Source organism: Trichogramma pretiosum, unplaced genomic scaffold, assembly GCF_000599845.2.
Source record: "Trichogramma pretiosum strain Unisexual culture from Peru unplaced genomic scaffold, Tpre_2.0 scaffold61, whole genome shotgun sequence".
Taxonomy (NCBI): domain Eukaryota; kingdom Metazoa; phylum Arthropoda; class Insecta; order Hymenoptera; family Trichogrammatidae; genus Trichogramma; species Trichogramma pretiosum.
In genome coordinates, this window is record NW_019641638.1 from 887,045 (window position 1) to 906,986 (window position 19,942).

At 41.8% G+C, this 19,942-nt stretch overlaps 1 protein-coding gene across 1 annotated transcript; it reads left to right on the forward strand.

The window, feature by feature from the left end:
• The first annotated feature begins 3,742 nt into the window (after positions 1-3,742).
• Positions 3,743-18,460, forward strand: LOC106660417 (lysyl oxidase homolog 3). The gene is made up of 9 exons (XM_014383376.1): positions 3,743-4,306; positions 5,380-5,736; positions 9,779-9,928; positions 9,999-10,325; positions 11,632-12,139; positions 13,168-13,296; positions 13,414-13,537; positions 17,293-17,488; positions 17,575-18,460. Exons 2-8 carry the CDS (start codon positions 5,397-5,399, stop codon positions 17,413-17,415), a joined length of 1,701 nt encoding a protein of 566 aa, XP_014238862.1. The 5' UTR covers positions 3,743-4,306; positions 5,380-5,396; the 3' UTR covers positions 17,416-17,488; positions 17,575-18,460.
• The last annotated feature ends 1,482 nt before the right edge of the window (positions 18,461-19,942 follow it).

The following is a 19,942-nucleotide window of genomic DNA, read 5'->3' on the forward strand; positions in this document are numbered from 1 at the left end:
ATGTAACTTCCTCGCGGTTTTTTACGTATTAGCGCAATTCGTAATGTACATATCAGCAGTTATTACGCGCCTAAAAACTTCTGCCTCGTTTTCGAGTCTCTAAATTGTACGCATACCAAAGAACAAAAAGTGAGCAACAATAGCCTTGTACACGCGCGAGCTTCGTAAAATTAAAAAAAAAAAAAAAAACGCACGCGCAAAAAAAGGGCCGTTATCGTGAAATATCATCGCGACGGTAGCAGCAGCACCAGCAGTAGCATTGAAACCCGCAGTATGCAGCGCATTTAAAATAAAAAAAAAAAAACCCACACGCTGAGAATAACGAAACAATTAACGAAACAATAAAGCACGAGTAATCACTGTTAAAAGCGCCTCGACACGATGTATACATGCCTCGCGCGCGCGCCGATATACATACATGTAATATAACGTACAACGTGGGTGTGTATTAGTGTTTTATTATATATGCGTGTACTTGCACTTGAGAGCTGCTGCTGCTGCTGCTGCGCGACCATAAGGCTACATAGACATAATGTTTGCGCGAGGCAATCGTGAATGAGGAGCCGCAGCAGCGGCATAAGGTATTCATAATAATACCGTATACACGATATAACGAATCGTTTTCAATTTATCTGATCTTAAGAGAGCAGCGGCTAGTGCAGTGGGTAATAAGCGCGACTGCGGCTATACACGACGTATAATGGGACGCGCGACGCAATATGACGTCTGTCCGCAGAATACACGCGTATAAGATCGGCTCGAACCGCATCACAATATACTTGAATATAATACGACGCTTAATTGCGCCGAGTCTATGCACTCAGTGAGGTCTGTAACGTCGACTGACCGTACTACATATAATATATACGACGATGCGGCCTGTGGGTATTATGCAATACGCGATATATTCAACCGTAATAATCGTCCCGTATAACGTTGATTAATAATTGTTTTCCTTTTTCTGCGCGATGCTGCGTTGCTGTTTCTAATTCGGTCGAATCTCAAAAGTTTGAGATTACATTTCTCTCGTGCGTATAAATATATATGTACCCGCGCGCCTCGACTCATACATATATAGTTATCTAATAATGTCAATTTTCACTTTAAAGATCAAACGGAACGATACACACGCGGGCAATTATACTAATGCCGGCAGTAGCAGGTATATATAGGCAAAACACTCGCGCAGGCACTTGTAACTGCACTGCGCGCTGCATTGGTTTGTGCAGTCTGCGTATTTATATATATTTATGCACACGTGTCTGTGTGTCCGTCTGTGTGTGGCATAAAAACTTGGTGACCTAAATGCAGGGAAAAAAAATGAATAAAAAAGAAAAAAAAAAGAAACGGGAAGATAAGAAAGAGTATAGTCAAAGAGACGCGATTTATTTTGTCGTCATTATACGCGTGTGTATATATACGGATGTTGCGTGATTTTGCTGCTTCTTCTCTTTGTCTCTTTTTTTTCGTGTGTGTATTTTGCTAGTCAATCTATGCGCGATATTATATTATTACGCGGCGAAAGAGCAGCAGCGAAACGTCTTTTATAATGTATATGTACGCAAGTACTTATATGTACGTAAGCTCCTCGCTCGATACGCGTGTTTATCTAGTTCATTTTTTTTTCTTCTTCTTCTTCTTCTTTTCAAGTGTAAAAATATTTCGTCAATAACGCATAGGTCGGAGTATACATATACGCGCATTATATAGACGCGAGGCAAGTATATACATAGGAAATATAGGAAAAGAGTAAGAAGCAAGAAGACGAACGAACGAAGCGCGTCCTCGAAAATCAATCACTAAAAGCTATAATACACATCCCGAGAGTCACGCATAATCTAATTTCTCGTTCTTATATGTATACAGCGGCAGCAACAACAACGTTGCAAGAAAAAAAAAAGCCACCGCGCGTATATATATAGTGCATTAACTTTATTATATATATCGCTATATACAAGAGCGACTTTACTTTGCCTAATATCGTCGTTCGCGTCAAAAAAAAAAGCTCGCGTAATAGTACGTAAATGCTATATGAATAAATATAAATATATAGATCGTGTACCCGCGAGCGTTGCGCAATTGGAAAATATCGGTTTCGTATGTGTGTGTGTATCTCAAGTGGCTTGATAGATACTAGAACGTCGTTTCACCGCACTGCAGCGGCTCCTATCTCTCCACGCGCGCATATATGTATTTATACGAGAGAGACTTTCTCGCTGTGTGACAAGTCGAGCTCTGCGCGCTCTGCAAATTGCCACACGTATAACCATCCGAGATTTATCAATTTGTTATTTTTTCTCCGCTCTTTTTTCCTCCTCGACCCCCCTCTCTCTCTCTCTCTCTATTTTTTTTTGCAACGATTTATCGTCTTTATACTGCGAAAATCAGTCATTTTTCAATTTTTTTATTGCTCAATATCGAATGTCTCTCTCTCTCTCTCTTTCCCGAAGGATCACGTTGACGCACGATTGATTTCAGCAAAGAGCAGCAGCAGTAGCGGCAGCGCAGTCGAGTTACAAGATTTTCAATTTTTCACAACCGTAACGTATGTGCTCGTGTGTATATACGACGACGACTGACCCCGGTGCGCAGAGCCGCGCGGCAGAGGTGTTTCGCGCTCGTATATATCGCGGCAGATAAAAAATTTAATTCATCTCCGCTACTTTTTTTTTCTTCCTACTTTTTATTTATTTGTTTGGTATTTTTTTTTTTTTATTATTATTATTTTTCTGCTCTTCGGCCAAAGCCAATTTGCCAGCGAGCTGTTCAATAGAATTATTGTTTCGCTGCAAGCGCATGTGCACACATATAGGGTATATAATGCAACGCGCAAGCTGCTATTAATAATTCCATAAATAACTAATCTTCTTTTCTCGCGTAAACGATCGTTCGTTTATTATTTCCTCATAGTACATGTATACAGAGACACAGACAGAAGAAATAACGCGTACACTTGGAAACGTAATTCGTGCGTGTACGTAGGCTAGGCCTGGTATTTCAATGCAAAACTGAAACAGCCCGAGTCCAAAAAAAGTTTCAAGTATCGATCTCGTAAGCTCTAATTTTTCTTTTCTCTCTCTTTTTTTTTGCATGTCGCTGCGATCTCGACTCAACGTTGACATTTCATTAAAACTTTTTCGAGCACTACGTTTCTACGATTACCGATGCACGCGAGTCGCGAGTAGTAGTAGTAGCAGCAAAAAAAAAAAAAAAATTAAACCTTCGCCGCGCGCGGCCAATCTCGATCGCGTTCGAGATGTGCTACATCTCGTTTCGGAATCACCGCAGCACAGGAATCGACGTATACATTATAAAGAAACAAAGAACGAGAAGAAGAAGTAAAGAAAAAAAAAAAAAAAATGAAAAATTAACGTTTAGCCGCGCGCGCGGCAACAAAGACGACGGCGCGAAAAAATAATCCACGAGCACGAGCTCCTGCGCGCTCGTCCGAGATAAATATCAATATAGGCAACAATGGTAAAATCTTGAACGAAAAAAAAAAAGGAGAGAACCAAAGTACTCGCACATGAGCACACTTACGCTCATCGTATGTATATATACGTGCGTGCGTGTACCTCCTTCTTCACTCCGTATGTGCCTCCTCTCCTTTTTTCTCATCGAATACATACATTACATACATATGTATATATACACAGGATTGCCGCCGCTCCACGCGAGCTCATATGCGTACGGCATAAAAACGCCTTTTGCGAGTCTATGACGAATCACTTGCATTCGACACGCCGCGTGCAGCCAAGCCAAGCCAGCATATATATTATGAACGCGAAACTATAAGCTTATACTAGACTAGAGAGAAGAGGCCTAGCATCATCGTCGGAGGAGAGACGCTGGTCGTCGTCTTGCTCTCAGGAGAGCCATGTGGCGCTCGACGTATAAATAATAATAATAATAAGTGTGCGTGGGTGTATCTGTGTATGTGTATTTGCGATGTACGTGCGTGCATCACTAGTGCCATAATAATAGTATTATTATTATACCTCATAGGTGTAGTGCAGTGTTGTTCTCGAGATAACCAAGCGAAGCAGCGATCGCCGAATTGTTAAAGTGTGCCGCTGCTGCTCGGTTGCGGAAAAAGTTCAGTCATGTCGGGGCTGCATCGTCGCTCGTACGACGAGTCCGCGTTCGAGTGATTTTTTTTTATAATACATATAATAATCGAGAGGGTGAGAAGAGATCTCTGTCTCTCTTGTGTGCGGTCTTTATATATATTCATCTCACTCGTCGTCGTCGTCGTCGTCGTCGTCGTCGTCGCGAGCTGAGCGAGATAGACTTGTGATATAAATCGGTGAGTAATACACTGTATGTGTGACTCATGTATAATAATGTACACGATACGGTATAAATATGCAGGGAAAAAAAAATTTATGTTCCGTAATAAATACGTCGCCGTATAAATACGATGTACGCATTTAATGAAGCTCTCGGCGTGTATACGTAGATTTTCGGAAACAAGCGAGCCTCTATACGCTTCTATATATATGCGAAGCTCTTTAAAGAGAAATAAAAAGAAAAAAAGAACGATTTTTCTCTCTCTATCTATCTCTCTCTCTCTCGTTCAGTGATATCGTTCGCCACAAAGGCATGTGCCCTCAGCTCTCGCCTCGCTTGTATACAGAAATGATATATCAACGAAATTCCCCGCATAACTCGGAGCACCAAGCAGCATACGTACAGCATTAAATACGGTAGCAGCAGCAGCAGCAGCCGCGGGGGCAGAGAGAGAGAGAGAGAGAAAAAGAGGAAGGGTGAAAAATTTCTTGCCATCCTCTCTCTCTCTCTCTCTCTCTTCGTATATATGTAATATCGGAGAGCTTTCTGTGCGCTACTCTGCAACGCAAAAAAAAAAATTTTTCCCAAATGTTCGTAATTCGTATTCCGCGTAATGCGACTTTGTAACTGTACTTTTCCAATAAGCGCGAAACTTATTCGTGTGTGTGCGAGCCCCGCGAATTTTCCACGATGGGTTTACATTGGCTCTCTGACTCTTCGCGCTCACTTTGCAGGGCATACGTATACGATAGTAATATAAAAAGAATTCAAAACTTCGTTTCGACAGAGAGAGAGAGAGAGAGCGGTATATGTTGTATTGACACACACACATATATACATTTCGTGCTGTATATATGCGCTATATTTGCTGCAAAAATGTCATTTCGTCGCGGGGGGTCCGGTCGGTATAACGAGAGAGAGAGAGAGAAAAAATTAACAATTCCGGAACATCTAAAAACTAGGTCGTAATCATATACCCTCTCTCGAGTATTATGGCCACGTAATAAACACGAAATAACATCCAGATACGTATATAACGTAATTTTTTATTTATTTTTTTATTTTTATCAACTTTTCCACCACGCACAGCCGCCGCCAATAGCACGATGTTGCCGTTGCGGCTGCTGCTGCTGTGCCTCGTCGTCGTCGTCCCGCTCGTCAATTGCCAAATTGAGGAGCAGCAGCAGCTGCAAGAACATCATCAACAACAGCAACAACAACAACGCATCAGGAGCAGCGGCTTTCGCGTTGGCGTCGGCAACGGCGGCGATGCCAGGAGCCAGCAGCAATGGTCGCAGCGCAAGCTCAGGCGCGCTTACATGCAGGCCAAGTACAGCGCGTTGCAGCAGCAGCAGCAGCAGTTACTGCCGGGCAAGGACTATCGAAGATTGAAGAAGCAGGAGGGCGCCGTGAGGCTGGTCGGCGGCGAGCGAGGTCCTTTCGAAGGTAAGATGACGAAAAAAAAAAAAGATGATGTTTGTATGCTTGAAATGAATAATACGAGTTGGGAAAAAAGGATGTAGATTTAATGTCGGTGCAGTGTAAAATCAGACATTGACATTTATTCGATGTACTTGTGAGTGAAAAATGAATGTATTAGTACTGTTTTATTAATTTGCATTAAAATCCGATCACATGCATTACTCTTCATGAAAAAAATGAACGAAAAGGATTAAATTCTATTTTCAAATTTAAACATTTCAATGGAAATCGCTCAAAAAGTGTATAAAAATTCAATCGTAATTAAAGCCAAGATGCACCACTAGGTGGCGAGTACTGCTTTACTTGTATATCCACAAGTGGCAAAGTAAGAATAATTGTATAAGTCTAAGCAAGCTACAATAGTAAGGGTAGACAAAATGAAATATAATTTTATTATTACATAATTATCACTTCGATACTTCAAACAAAAAATAAACGGAAGAAATTAAATCTCTCACTTGGCTCAATGCTTAAAAAATTTTCATTGGTAATTTATTAAAAAATTCGGTAGCATAGTACTCATAGCTTCTCTGTGCAATCATTAGCGAGGGATGATGCTTAGGATTTATAGGTAGGATGTTTGCTTGCTTCCACAATTTATATTTCGACGATTTATTATCGTTACACTGTAAAAAACTTATTGGTAAATTTCTTAATGGACTCGTAAAGTACTTTTAATGGACGTTTGTAATCAAGTATTTAAGAAGACCTTTTACTAAATATTAACTTTAAAATTACAAATGTTACTCATGAATACCGCTGTGTTATTTTATCTGATTTAATGGACCTGCTCGCATTAAAATTTAAGCAGAATGCTGAAAACATACAAAACTTCAATGTATTGAGAAGTAAGGCAAACGTATTCATAATCACGTGCGAACTTTAACTAATTTTCGTAGGTTTACTGGACGTATACTCTTATAGTGCCTTGAGATTGAAAAAATTGTGCACACAAAAAAAATTTTCGTTATGTTCAAACTTTCCAACGCGTTTTGTTTAACATGAAAAATACAACAAGTAGATACCAGTCCAAAATTTAATCCCGGCGCAAGATTTTTTCAGACTATGTCAAGTAGTTCATACGTTACCGCTAGATGGCGAACGATCGATTTCTCGAAAACCACAAGTGAAATAGTAATGTTTTAGCATCAAGTATGAGTAATTTACCGACGGCCTCACAAATACAAGATACCTCCCTGTTTTTTCTAAGTTACATATTTTTGGTCACGTCGATTAACAATCGTCATTGATATTAAAGACTCTCGGCATCGATTTCCTCCGCTTTTAAATTAATTTTAACGCAAGTATTCTTAACGGCATTGTAGCACCGAGTGACATTGCGCGCGCGCGCGCGTTATTTTCCCCGGCAATTTTTTCTCATTAAAAAACAATCAGTGTAAACAAGCTAAGCGTACACGATATATCGTATATAGCGATGATTTGAATAAATTTGTAATCGATCGATCAAACTGTCATACTTGAGAGTCTCCGTACTATCCTCGGTGCATACACCTCGCGAACTTACACACATACACACACACACGTAATATTACGGAATACCGATCCACATAGATATATATCATATATATACGAACGCGAATCATTAGCTATTCGCGACGCGACGCGTTGGATCGCGCACCTCGGCTCGCTTCGCGTTTTAAAATGCGCTTCGCGTTGCTTATATACTTTTTTCTGTCTCTCTCCCTCTCTTACTCTCTTATACTCTCCGAGTGCACTTGGACGAAGGAAAAACTCGCGCGCGTGCATACGTATTATGTAGAGAGAGAGAGAGATGTTATTGTGCCGCGGAGGAGTGTTTCGAGCTTAGCGAGAGAGAGACAGAGAGCTAGTTTCGCCAGCTATAGTATTATTATTAAGCTGCAGCTGTGCATGCAGCGTATATATAATATGGACTCTCTCTCTCTCTCTAGTTTTCCCGTACAACCCGAGACAAAGTTTATATGTATACGCGATGAGGGCTGCTGCTGCTGCTGTTTGTGCAGTGGAGAGCTCGTCGATCGAGTTATCATTGTTAGTTTCTTGTTATTGTTATAATCATCATCATCCTCTGCCGTTATTATTGTTATCATTATTATTATCATCTATTATTAGGGTTGTTGTTGTTATTATTATCATCATAGCCGCTGACCCCCCGCGGGCAAATTTATCATTCAATTATTTCTTCTATACTACTGCCACTACTACCCCCTCGCTCGCGATTTCATGGAGTGTAGTATATAGCCAGCTCATAACTAACTAGCTATATAACTAACTGCAGCCGCTCGCTTTGGATTCGCTTTCGATACTCGCGCGAACAACAACAACAACAGCAGCAGCAGCAGCAGCAGCGACGAGCGACGAGGGGTAAAGAAAAAAGTAATCGTAATAATTGCGAAATAAATCCTCTCGCTGAAAATTATTATTATAAATCGCACCCTATCCGCACGCACGGAAACGATCGTTTCGTTGTTCTTGTTGTTCGACCGAAAAACTTTGGACAACAAGTAAAACAAAAAAAAAAGAAAGATTAAAACAACAACAGCGATATAATGACTTTTCTCGCGCGCGAGCACGGATAAAACTCGGTACTTTATGTACCGAGGCCCGAACTTGCGAGCTTTTGCGAGCGAGCGCAATGCGTCAAATATATACTATACCGTGTGCTTTAACGGAGCGGAGCTCCAAGTTAAACGCAATTACCGAGAGATAAACGCCGCGCACCTCGTCGTATCATGTGCTATTTATATTTACTGGGTGCTGCTGCTGCTGCTACGACTTTTGGCCAGGATGAGCGCGAATATAAAGGAAAATACGATTACTTTCGGGGGCACGCAAAACTATACTCTTTTTCGTCCTCATTATACACGCATTTGATAGGCAAAAATTAAAAATCAATTAACGCCGAAAGCCGCACCGAATACTCGCCATGCATCGAGTATATCCAATTAAGGCGACGCTATTATAACGATCGTATAATACGTAAATTGTAAGTAAGTAATAACGTCGTACTTCCATATAGCATTATCTCTCAATTAAACCGCGGCTAGCTCGCGCGCGGGCGATGACGGATTTATTGAGCCGCTAATCTTCTATTAATAGCGATTATAAATCTCGGCGGCAGCAGCGACGATTTCTGGTGAGCGCGCGTTTAACGACTTTGCGAGAGAGAGAGAGACATTAGACTTGCACACACGCGTCTCGATGAATGACAAATAAACTCGTCGTCGCGTCGATTTTTATTACACACGCGCATCGATGCGCCGATTTCCTATATATACTAATAATAAAAGAACGAAGAATTCCATTGATCGCTCGTACGGAGAGTCATCAACGAAAATACCAAATCCGAGCTTTTGGATGATATTATGCGACGTATATATGTAATAGGCCGAAGATTTATTATCATCGATTTTCATAGATCAAGCCCTTATCCTTTCTTTTCGTGCCTGAGCAGTGACATTATTATAACGTCGCGCGAGCCAAAAGGGATGGTATATATATATATATATATATATATAGGGAATGATAAAATTGAACGATTTTAATCTAAAAGATTGGATCATTTGGAAGGGCTTCGAAAGGAATTTAGATGGGAAAAGTCGGCCAAAGATCGCGAGCATCGTTGTCATGGTTCGCTATATAGCACACAGTGTAGTACTAAGCGCTTGGCCTCCATATATGTGTGCTGCATGTGCATGTGCATGTGCCGTCGTCCGCTCGCTTGTAAAACTGACTTATATAACCCCAGCAGAGAGAGAGAGAGAAGAGAGTGAGCAGCGATCCCCGACTTATATACCCGTATATAATGCAATTGATGGCTGCACTTACGAAAATGATCTTACTTTATTACCGCTCGTTTTTCTTGCCCTCCTCCCATTTTACTCTCTCTCTTCTTCTATTTTTTAGCTTCGGCCTTTTTATATAACCTTTGACTCTATTTTTTTCTTCTTCGTCGTACGTATAGGAAAATTTTGCAATATCTTATATATTACGCGTTGTCACACAGGCAACGTGGAAATCCTGCACAAAGGCAGCTGGGGCAACGTGTGCGACGACGAGTGGGACGAGCTCGAGGCCCGTGTGGTCTGCCGACAATTGGGCTACGGCTCGGCCCGAGCCCGCGCCACGACACGAGGCAATTTCGGCCAGGCTCGAAGTAAGTATATCCTATAAACTGGCAAAATTTGCATCGCAAATCTACGTCGTCGTTGTTGTGGTTGTTTAAGGACGCTACTGGATGGACGACGTGATCTGCGACGGGGTCGAGCCCGAGCTGGCCAAGTGTCGCTTCAACGGCTGGGCCAAGTCCGACTGTCGCGGCGACGAGGCCGCGGGCGTCGTCTGTCATCATCCCGGTTACGTCGACGATAATAATAATAATCGTAGATCGGACGGCGAGGATGACGACGACGAACCGACCAACTCCATAGACGGCGACGACGGCCCCAGCAGCGCGAAGATCAGGGACACGCATCGGCGCGGCCTCGCGCTACGACTGTCCGGCTCTTACGCCCGTCATCAGGGACGCGTCGAGATCAAGCTCGCCGGCTCGGGTACGTTATTATACATATATATACGTCGTATCGAGTGAGGGATTATATATTATATATATGTACACGCGGGAGGTGGGAGGCACTTACGCAGCCGACTTAGCCCTCTGTGCACCGAAGAGAGAGAGAGAGAGAGAGTAGTTAAGCCTCTTTACGCGGGGCGCCGATCGATGCGAGCTACTAGCTAGAGAGCCTAGTTATAAAGACGTGTGTGCGGCCCGCGGGAAAGGTCGTGCGCGTCGCGCGATCAAAAGACTCGTGTATAACACTCGATCGTAACGCGAGCGATTTCACGATTTGGATGGCGAATTTTGAAGCCTAGAGATGGGTCGAATTTTTTTATTCGTTTATTTTTTTATTTGAAGACAGATGGCTGGTGTTTCTATTGGTATTAAGTAATGCGAGCGAGGACTTATTACTGATCTGTGCTACTTCGTATGATGGTTTCTTGAAAGGTGGCATAAAGCCATCTAGCGGCTTGTCTCGGTACTCGGCTTTCATATGCTTCGAATGTCCGAGCGCCGCAAAGAAACGGTATATTGCGTGCCTCGGAAAGCATAGGAGCGCGTGTAATTATCGGCGGCCGAGGCGAATTCGAGGCTTTTCAGTTTTTAGCTCCATACAAGCACGTGATAATATACTAATTCATATCCATGCACGTTTCTATGTAAAAAATCATGTTTATTGAAGCAAAATAGTTTACTTTTGACGCTCGAGAGTGTTTGACATTGTCGTAATTATTCGAAACTTTTTTATCGCTCTCCCCTCGACTTTTCGACACAGAAAACCTAGAAAAAACCATGTACTGTTTGTACATTAAAATGGTATTGCACGTCAAAAATTACGATTTTTTTTTTAGGGTTTATCCCGGTTTTTTTTATGTCAATAAGTCGAGAGGAGAGTGATCTCGAACGTCAATAAATAACTATTTTCCCGTAAACAAATAAAAGACGCGATTTTTGAATTTGAAAAGTGCTTAGCAATGAAAAACATTTTCTTTGGAGCGCTAGGACATTCATAGCCGATTACCGAGATCAAACGCTAGATGGCTCTATGCTACTTTTCAAGAAACCACTATACAAGGTAACACAGATAAGCGATAAAAAAAAATAAATAAGTATACAAAAACGAAGGAATGTTTGGGTTTGCTCCTAGGTGTGAGCTTTCAACAAAATCATGTTTGAACCTGTTTTAAATTTTGTAACGGTACGGTGGTAAAAATTGTCATAATCCGCAGGCCTACGCGGGACAATGGCTTTGTGCAATAAATATATATTACATATATATTTGCCTCTCTTCGTATCGGCAGATTGGGGCGTCGTGTGCGGCGACGGCTGGTCGATGCTCGAGGCCGCCGTGGTCTGTCGCCAGCTGGGCCTCGGCTACGCCGCGCGCGCCTACCAGACCAACGTGTTCGGCAGCCACAGGCTCGGCATGTCGCTGTCCGGCATCAAGTGCCGGGGCGACGAGCGCCACTTGGCCGAGTGCCGGGCCCATCGGCGCCGCGTCGACTGCCCAGGCGTGGGCGAGAACCTAGCCGGTGTCGCTTGCTCGCGCGACATGGCCGACCTGGCCTTCGACGCGCGCGAGCTCGAGCAGTCGGCCCACCTCGAGGAGATCTATCTGCACTGGCTGCAGTGCGCCATGGAGGAGAACTGCCTGGCGACGGAGGCCTACCGGGTGCAGCGCGAGTCGGCCGATTGGAGGTGGCACAGGCGAAGACTGCTGAAGTTCACGGCGAGGACAGTGAACATAGGGACGGCGGACTTTCGGCCGGCGATACCGAAGCATCTCTGGGAATGGCACATGTGTCACAGGTAGAGCTTGTAAACTATGATGAATATTAACGATTCGATTGCATCGCAACTTGATCTCATGTAAAGAATAAATTCAAAGCGAAAATCGGGACCGTGACCTTACTTGATTTTTTTACGAGTTTTAAAATATCGATAGTCGACGAATCATATTGTTCTGAAAGTTCTGAACATTGGACTCGTTGCAAAATACAATTATCTAGTGCATTGAGTGCTAAATCAATCAAAATTAAAGTCAGCCTTCACCACTAGATGGCGAGAACCTTTTTCCGAAAATCCAAATGCGGCAAAGTTGAAATCAATGTATAAGCCAAACAGGACACTTTTGGATATTGTTACTTGAGTCATACTCTTCATCATAATGCTTTCTTACTGATTTGGTTTTGCATTGATTGTACAAAAAACGTATGAAAACCCAATCACGCTTCACAATTAAAGCCAACCTTCACCGGTAGATGTCGAGCACCTTCATCCGTAAATCTTTCAAGTGGTAAAGTGAAAATGATCGTATAAGCCAAGTAATTGTAAAAGTACGGCTTAAATTTTTTTCTACATAAATGGTCTGCACCAAACACGGCTCGATTCAATAACTGATTCGATAACTTGATCATCATAAAAAAACCTTATATTCTTCTTTTTTAAATATATTACTCTGTCGACGATGTTGTACCAGCGCGTCTTTCAATACACCTATTACAGATGCTTTATACGCAAAGGCAGTCTGTTCCATTTAGCTTCGGGCCATAGAGCGGCAAAAGTTTTCTCCTCCCGTATACACAAACATGTCTCAAAGAAACAAACTCGCGTATAATGCAATATTTTCCTTCTCTCTCGGTGCGTAAAGCTGCTTACGTACGCGCGATACAATATCATACGGCAAAATGTATACGTATTTACATGCATCGTCAAAAGAATCGAGAGACGGTAGAGAGAAAAAAAATGAAATAAATAAAAATAAATACGTTCGTATTTTTCGTGCGCCGTTACGTTTGTCGTATAGCAGATACAATATAATACTATACTCGTTTCAGGCATTACCATTCGATGGAGGTATTCGCGACTTTCGACATCATCGATTCGCAGGGCAGACGAGTCGCCGAGGGTCACAAGGCTTCATTCTGCCTCGAGGACAATCAGTGCTTAGCCGGCGTCGAGCCCAGGTATACACACACACAGACACACATTCGTTTCTTTCTTTTCTTTCTTTCTTTGTTTCTTACGTTTTCCAGCTTTATTTATTTCTTTTTTTTTTCGTTACATACGCACGTTGTAAACAGATACAAATGCGTGAATTACGGCGACCAGGGCATATCGGTCAACTGCAGCGATATCTACAAGTACAACCTCGACTGCCAGTGGGTCGACATAACCGAGCTTTCGCCCGGCTCCTACACCTTCAAGGTAAAAGAAAAAAAAAAGAGGGGGAAAAAAAATTTAATGCGGAATAAAATTTATACACCATTACCGATAAAAAGGGATGGTTAAAAAAAAAGAGCCAGCTTTGCAGAGTTTATCCGTATATATTTTAAGCCTTTTATGGGGCTTGACTTTTATCGTCCTCGACGCGTACAGTTGCGGCCGCGCGTGCGAGCTCGCTTCAACCCCCCCGCGTTGCATTCCTTTTTTTTTCTCTTTCGCGATATATATATATATGTGACGTTATATTATATACGAACTGTACCAACTAATTAATTTTCCACTTGTATAGCCCACCCGCTACGACGACGATTCTCGAGAGTTGGGCTCGCGATGGCAAACTTTTAATTAAATATAATAATAATTTGATTATACGTGAATTTGTATCGAGGAATTTCGTATTATGGCTTCGGACGACGATTCAATTATACCGATCTCCTCTCGGACATGCACATTCTCTATATGTTTCTTTTAATTTTATTTTATTTTATTTTATATATTTTTTTACTTCCCAAAAAGTGATAGACCGAAAAGCGGAGCCGCTTCAAACAGCTTCTGATTGGCCGAGTTGCTTTTGACTCAAACCGTAATGAGATGAAGCAACAAAATGGCAAGCGCGACTAAAATATTACTGCGCGCGAAGTGAGTCTAAAAGTTAGATACACGAGTCCTCTTATAAAAAGATTCATGTGTTAAATTCCATTAACGCGGCATACGGAGCTCGCAAAAAAATTCAGGACGAGCTAAGCTAGTTTCAAAGTGATTTGTAGTTATAAAATTGACATCAACTTAAGGGGTTCAACATTTCATTGGGTTAAAATTAATAATGTGCCTGATTTTTCTTCAAAAATTTATTGATTTTTTTCAGAACTTATACATTTTTTGACATAATTCGTTTCGTTCAATCGAAAGATAGCATTGGAATAATTCACAATATTATCGTAAAGGAAAAATTTTTAATCAGTCTTGTGAATGTGTAACTAAAATATTAGGTTTAGGTTTTTTGAATTTGAGTGCGTGAGTGATGCACCGAAACAATGTGGGCGTTCACTCTTAATTGCATATCTATACGTAATTCATATGCACATTTTCGTGACTTTTGAGATAGCCCTTCGTTGAGAATTTTTTTCCGCAAATATGACATGAATGTGTGATACCATTATGGATCACATCAATGTGTGTCTTGAGATCACACTTATAGTAATATTTCTTTTCGCAAATATGACACGAATGTGTGATACCATTATGGATCGCATCAATGTGGATTTTGAGATAACTCTTACTTGAGAATGTCTTTCCACACGTATCACACGCGTAAGTGATATTATCATGATGCGATTTGACGTGCAGGTTGAGGTTCGATAGTTGTGAATATTTTTTTCCGCATACATCACATGCATGTGTGATACCCTTGTGTACCGTATCCACGTGGACTTTCAGAACCCTCTTTAGTGTAAATGTCTGACCACATATAGCGCATGTAGGTGGATTACCATTGTGCATCGAATCGATGTGTTTGTTTAGATCACTCTTGATTGTGAATTTCTTTTCGCATACATCACATGCATGTGTGACTTTATTGTGCACTGAATCAATATGGGTTTTGAGAGTACCCTTTTGAGTAAAAGACTTTGCGCATGTATCACATGTATGTCTGACACCGTTGTGCACTGAATCGGTGTGTAATTTGAGATAAATCCTACTCTTGAATTTTTTTTCGCATGTATCACACGTGTAAGTGATATTCTTATGCGATATTTTGACGTGTCGGTAGAGGCTAGATCGGTGTGAAAATTTTTTTCCGCATACATCGCATGCACGTTTGATACCTTTGTATGCCATATCTTGCGAGTTCATATCTTTGTTCATATCTTCCGATTGATGTTAAAGATCATCATCCATTTTTTCAACTGTTAATAAATTAAAGTTAGGTTTCACATCTTCACATTCAAAAACTATTTTCATTTCGCCTTCAAGTCCACTTGAAGCCTGAGCCTGTTGAAAAATCAAAGCAATATGAGATTTTCACGAGGCAAAACAACTACACAACCAGTTACATGAAATTATCAACATTTACCGAATTTTCTGGTGGATATCGTAAGAGTTGGAAGTTTTTAAGATCGGGTTTCTCGTCGATCATTTCACTATTATTTTCAACAAGAGACACATCGCTAGGCTCATCTTTCACTCTGAAATAACCCCAAAAAAATCAAGTATTGTGTTATAGTATATTATGTATCAATTGCGTGAAGAAGATGACTCCTCCAGGAGTCGTTTTCGCTCGAACGCAGCGAGTCATCCTCCTCACGCACCAGTTGCATACCATATTTTTTAACATTCTGTGCGTAAAACGTGGTTTTTATGTCGCTGAAAGGTTAGAAAAACTACGTTTCATGCACCGAGTGTTGAGAGATATTTTTAAAATTTCATTCTCAAAAATGAAAATTACCTGACAACAAAGTTGAATAAATCATTGGAGTCCATCTTTCTCACTTAAAATGACAATAAAAAATGATCTTTCGATGATAATCGAGCGAAGTATACACTGTAAAACAGGCGAGAGGCAAAGAGCTATTTTGTTGTTTACATCATGCATGGCATGCATTTAGTTCGTGCGCATTGCATACAGGTGGCGCTACACTACACCGAGGCGGGAGGGCACATGTCTAATGAATAGTCAATTGATATATTATTACGGAAAAAAATGAAATTAAAAAATGATTCAACGAAGCACTTTGAGAAAAAGCTAGTGTATAAAATGCATCATAGCGACAAATTCGTCTGACAAAACTTGAAAATTTAAGCTCTATTCAAACTTACTTTTCTTTTTTTCCTTATTACTCTCGGTTTTCTTTCCTTCCTCCTTTTTTTTAGTTCGCGTCGCGCGTACTTCACATTATAACGATATAATAAATAAATGATTGAAAGTAAAAAAATTCGATTTAGCCGCTCGCGAAGTTTATCATGTGCCGCAGCGCGGCGGATGGCAGCTCGTGTATAGCTAAAATCTATGGAAATACGTTTTGCGCGCTCGGGTTCGCTCGAGCTCCTTTTTTTTTATCTATAATATACATAAAAAAAAAGGAAGAAGATATAGGAAAAAAGATATTCTCTATTGGTCGCGCGGCCGGGCACAGAGTACAGAGAAGATCCGAAGAAGAAGACAAGATTTATCATTTTAAAATTCACTTCGCCGCGCGAGTATACAGATTAAATTTTGCTCGTGTTTTTTTTCCTCCTCCAACCCCTCTTCATTCCGCTCCCGTTATTATTATTATTATTATCATTATATACATGCACTTGAATTACGTTCGCGCGCAGAGGGGGCCGCCATCTGGCGCACAATCCGTGTGCGCTTCGCGAGGAAAAAGTTTCGCGCGAGAGATCGTTAAGTTATTTACTATCGAACAATTTTTTTCGCATTATAAATCACGATGCATCCGATCGTGAAACAAAAAAAAAACACGTATAGTAGAGATAGCTCCGGAGAAACAGAAAAAAAAAGCAAATAAAACACACAGCTGCTGCTGCCCGCGCGCGATCGATAATTAGTCCCTTAGCGCTGATTTTCACGATTGTTCGCGAATGAAAAATAAATAAACTCTCGGACGCGTCGTCAATTACCGACGTGTGCGATATATCGCGAAGTTTATACGACCGAAAAACCGCATCGGGTCGTTCGTCGCCGTTTATTTTCATTTTATTCTCTCAATGTACTGTACATTATATATATAAAATAGGTGGCAGTGAATCCAGAACTGAAGATCGGCGAGATGACGTTCGAGAACAACGCGGCGACTTGCAAGCTCCTCTACACCGAAAACTACGCCCGAGTCCACAGTTGCGTCATGGGCAGACCTTAATGGACCTCCTCTCTCCTATATATATACACAATATTGCAGCAGTGGCAGCAGCAGAGACAAACGAAGAAGACACGTACGTATATATACAAGTACTACTACTACACGAGAGAGAGAGACGACAGATTCGATTATACTGTTATTATGACCATCAAATTATAGCGCTCCGAGCAGAACCAAGAGCGAGAGAGGCTTGTGGAAAGCGGAGAGAGAGACACCCTTCGCCGTGTGTCGTACTATGTGTAGTAGTACTACATGGAACTGGACTCACGTACACACATACATACATGTATGCGTCGGTGTATAATACGGGCTTTATACTGACCTCGTTCGACGACGTCGACGGCAACGACGACGACGACGACGACACGCTATATATGTGTATACAACGCAGAGAGCCGCAGAGCTTGTACAGTGTAGTGATTCTCGATTGCGGAAAGTAAAAAAAGAAGAAGAAGAAGAAGAAGAAGAAGAGAAAATAAACGTCGAGAAGCGGCAGCGCTGATTGTGTGTGTGTAGTGTCCGCGTGTGTGTGTGTATTTGTGCGTACTCACGCGCGCGCGCGCGGTTCGTTTGATTTTCCTCTTTTTTTTTTTCATTTTTTTTTTTTTCAACTATCGTGTACACATATCGTGTGCACGAGTATGTGGGCGCAGCGCAGCGAGATATATATATACAGTGACATTATGCAATCACGCGGCGCCTTGTGTACACAGCACAGGTACTTCGGTTCGAAAACGCGCGCTCACACACGCGCATGCTTTCAGCCGATTTAGATAATTAAACGATATATAGGATGGATTTGTTACTATGTATTTAGGAAAATTGATATTATATGTGTTATGGGAGCTTTTTTTTGATAAACTAATTTATATTTGTATTGGATAACGGATGCAATGTATAGCGTATAGTTTATAATATAATATTGTCATACGTAGCTTTCTTATAAACATTAACCTACGAACACGTAATGTACGATAAATCAAACGAGGAGAGAAAAATAAATATATAAACAAAACGAAACAACAAAAAAAAAAGGAATTACATACGCGTCGTTTATAATTGACTATTGCGTGATCTAATACGCGCGTACTTGTAAGTGCTTTCTGCGATAACAATGCAACGCAGCAGCCGCCGCCGCCGCGTAAATAAATGTAATTACACTCTGTCGAAGGTACCACAGCAGCAGCAGCAGCAGCAGCAGCAGCAGCAGCAGTGGCAGCTGAGCAACTAGCCTTTGCATCATCATCATCATCATCATCATCATCGCTCGAAGGCTCCTGGCAGCAGCGAAGAGCTATTATGCACTTACACGCGTACATATAGGTACATACACACATATATATGTACACATATGACACATTAAGCAAATTAATCAAGCTCTGGTCGCGTACCGAGTGTACGTACATACCTGAACGCAGGGGCAGGAGGATGAGGGGGGGAGGGGGGCTGCGAAGAGGTCGAGGCGTGTGCAGTGTGTCATGATTACGCGATACATACATTTATATACATGCGCGCCCACGCGCGAGAGAGAGAGCTTGCGAACGTACGTACGTACGCGTGTATTTATTGTATGTGTGTGTGGGTGCAGAGCTTTCACTGATAAACAGACGCCCGCGCGCGCGCGGAAACGAACGGAACAGCATGCGGACGCACGTAGCATTATTTTAACAACGGGCAGAAAGATCGAGTCGCGCTCGCGCGGGTCGTATCAAAATTCAACCGGAGAGAGATATTATACCACCAGCGCGCGTATACGCACATGTATCTACGTTATAACGAATAAGCATCTATGTGCGTCCGTCTCTACATATTCTCCGAGCCGCACGAATTATATCGTTAATATATTGTTCGAATTCGGGACGTGTTGCGCGCGTCGACGAACCAACGAGAGAACGAGAGAACATATGTATATAATAATAATACGAGAAATGTCATAGATGCGGTCAAAGCTTTGCGGCGCGAGCGAGAATAAAGAGAAAGAGAGATGTACGCGCCGCGACGTTACTTCGTATTATTACGCTGCTGCTGCTTTCGCGCGTGTGTGTGTACAGTTTATACATATTCACTCACACACCCACACAAGCATACGTATAAATGTATGTTAACGTTTTGTACGTGACGTTTTATAATGTTTCAGCGGTGGGAGCTGCAGCAGCGATGCACATTATGACATTGTCTGCAGGGTACGTACGTTCTTATTCTCTCTTTTTTCAGTCAAAAAAAAAAGAGGAGGCGAGCTTTTTTCCCTCTCTTAATCCTGTACTTTACCGCGTTTGCGCCGCGAAGGTCGGGACAGCGCAGCAAACGAGAGAAACAACGACGTTCAACGCCTAGACAACAACGAAGGAATGAAGGAAAAATAAAGGGGCGAAAGATTGTAAAAAAACGTTCGTACCTCATGTGCCGCAGAGAAATATTAAACGACCTCTCTCTCTCTCTTCCCTCCTATATATTTTGCATTATCGAGTGTGCAGCACAAGCGCCGCGTCGTTTGTTCCGTTTTATAATGCAGATCATACATGCCTCT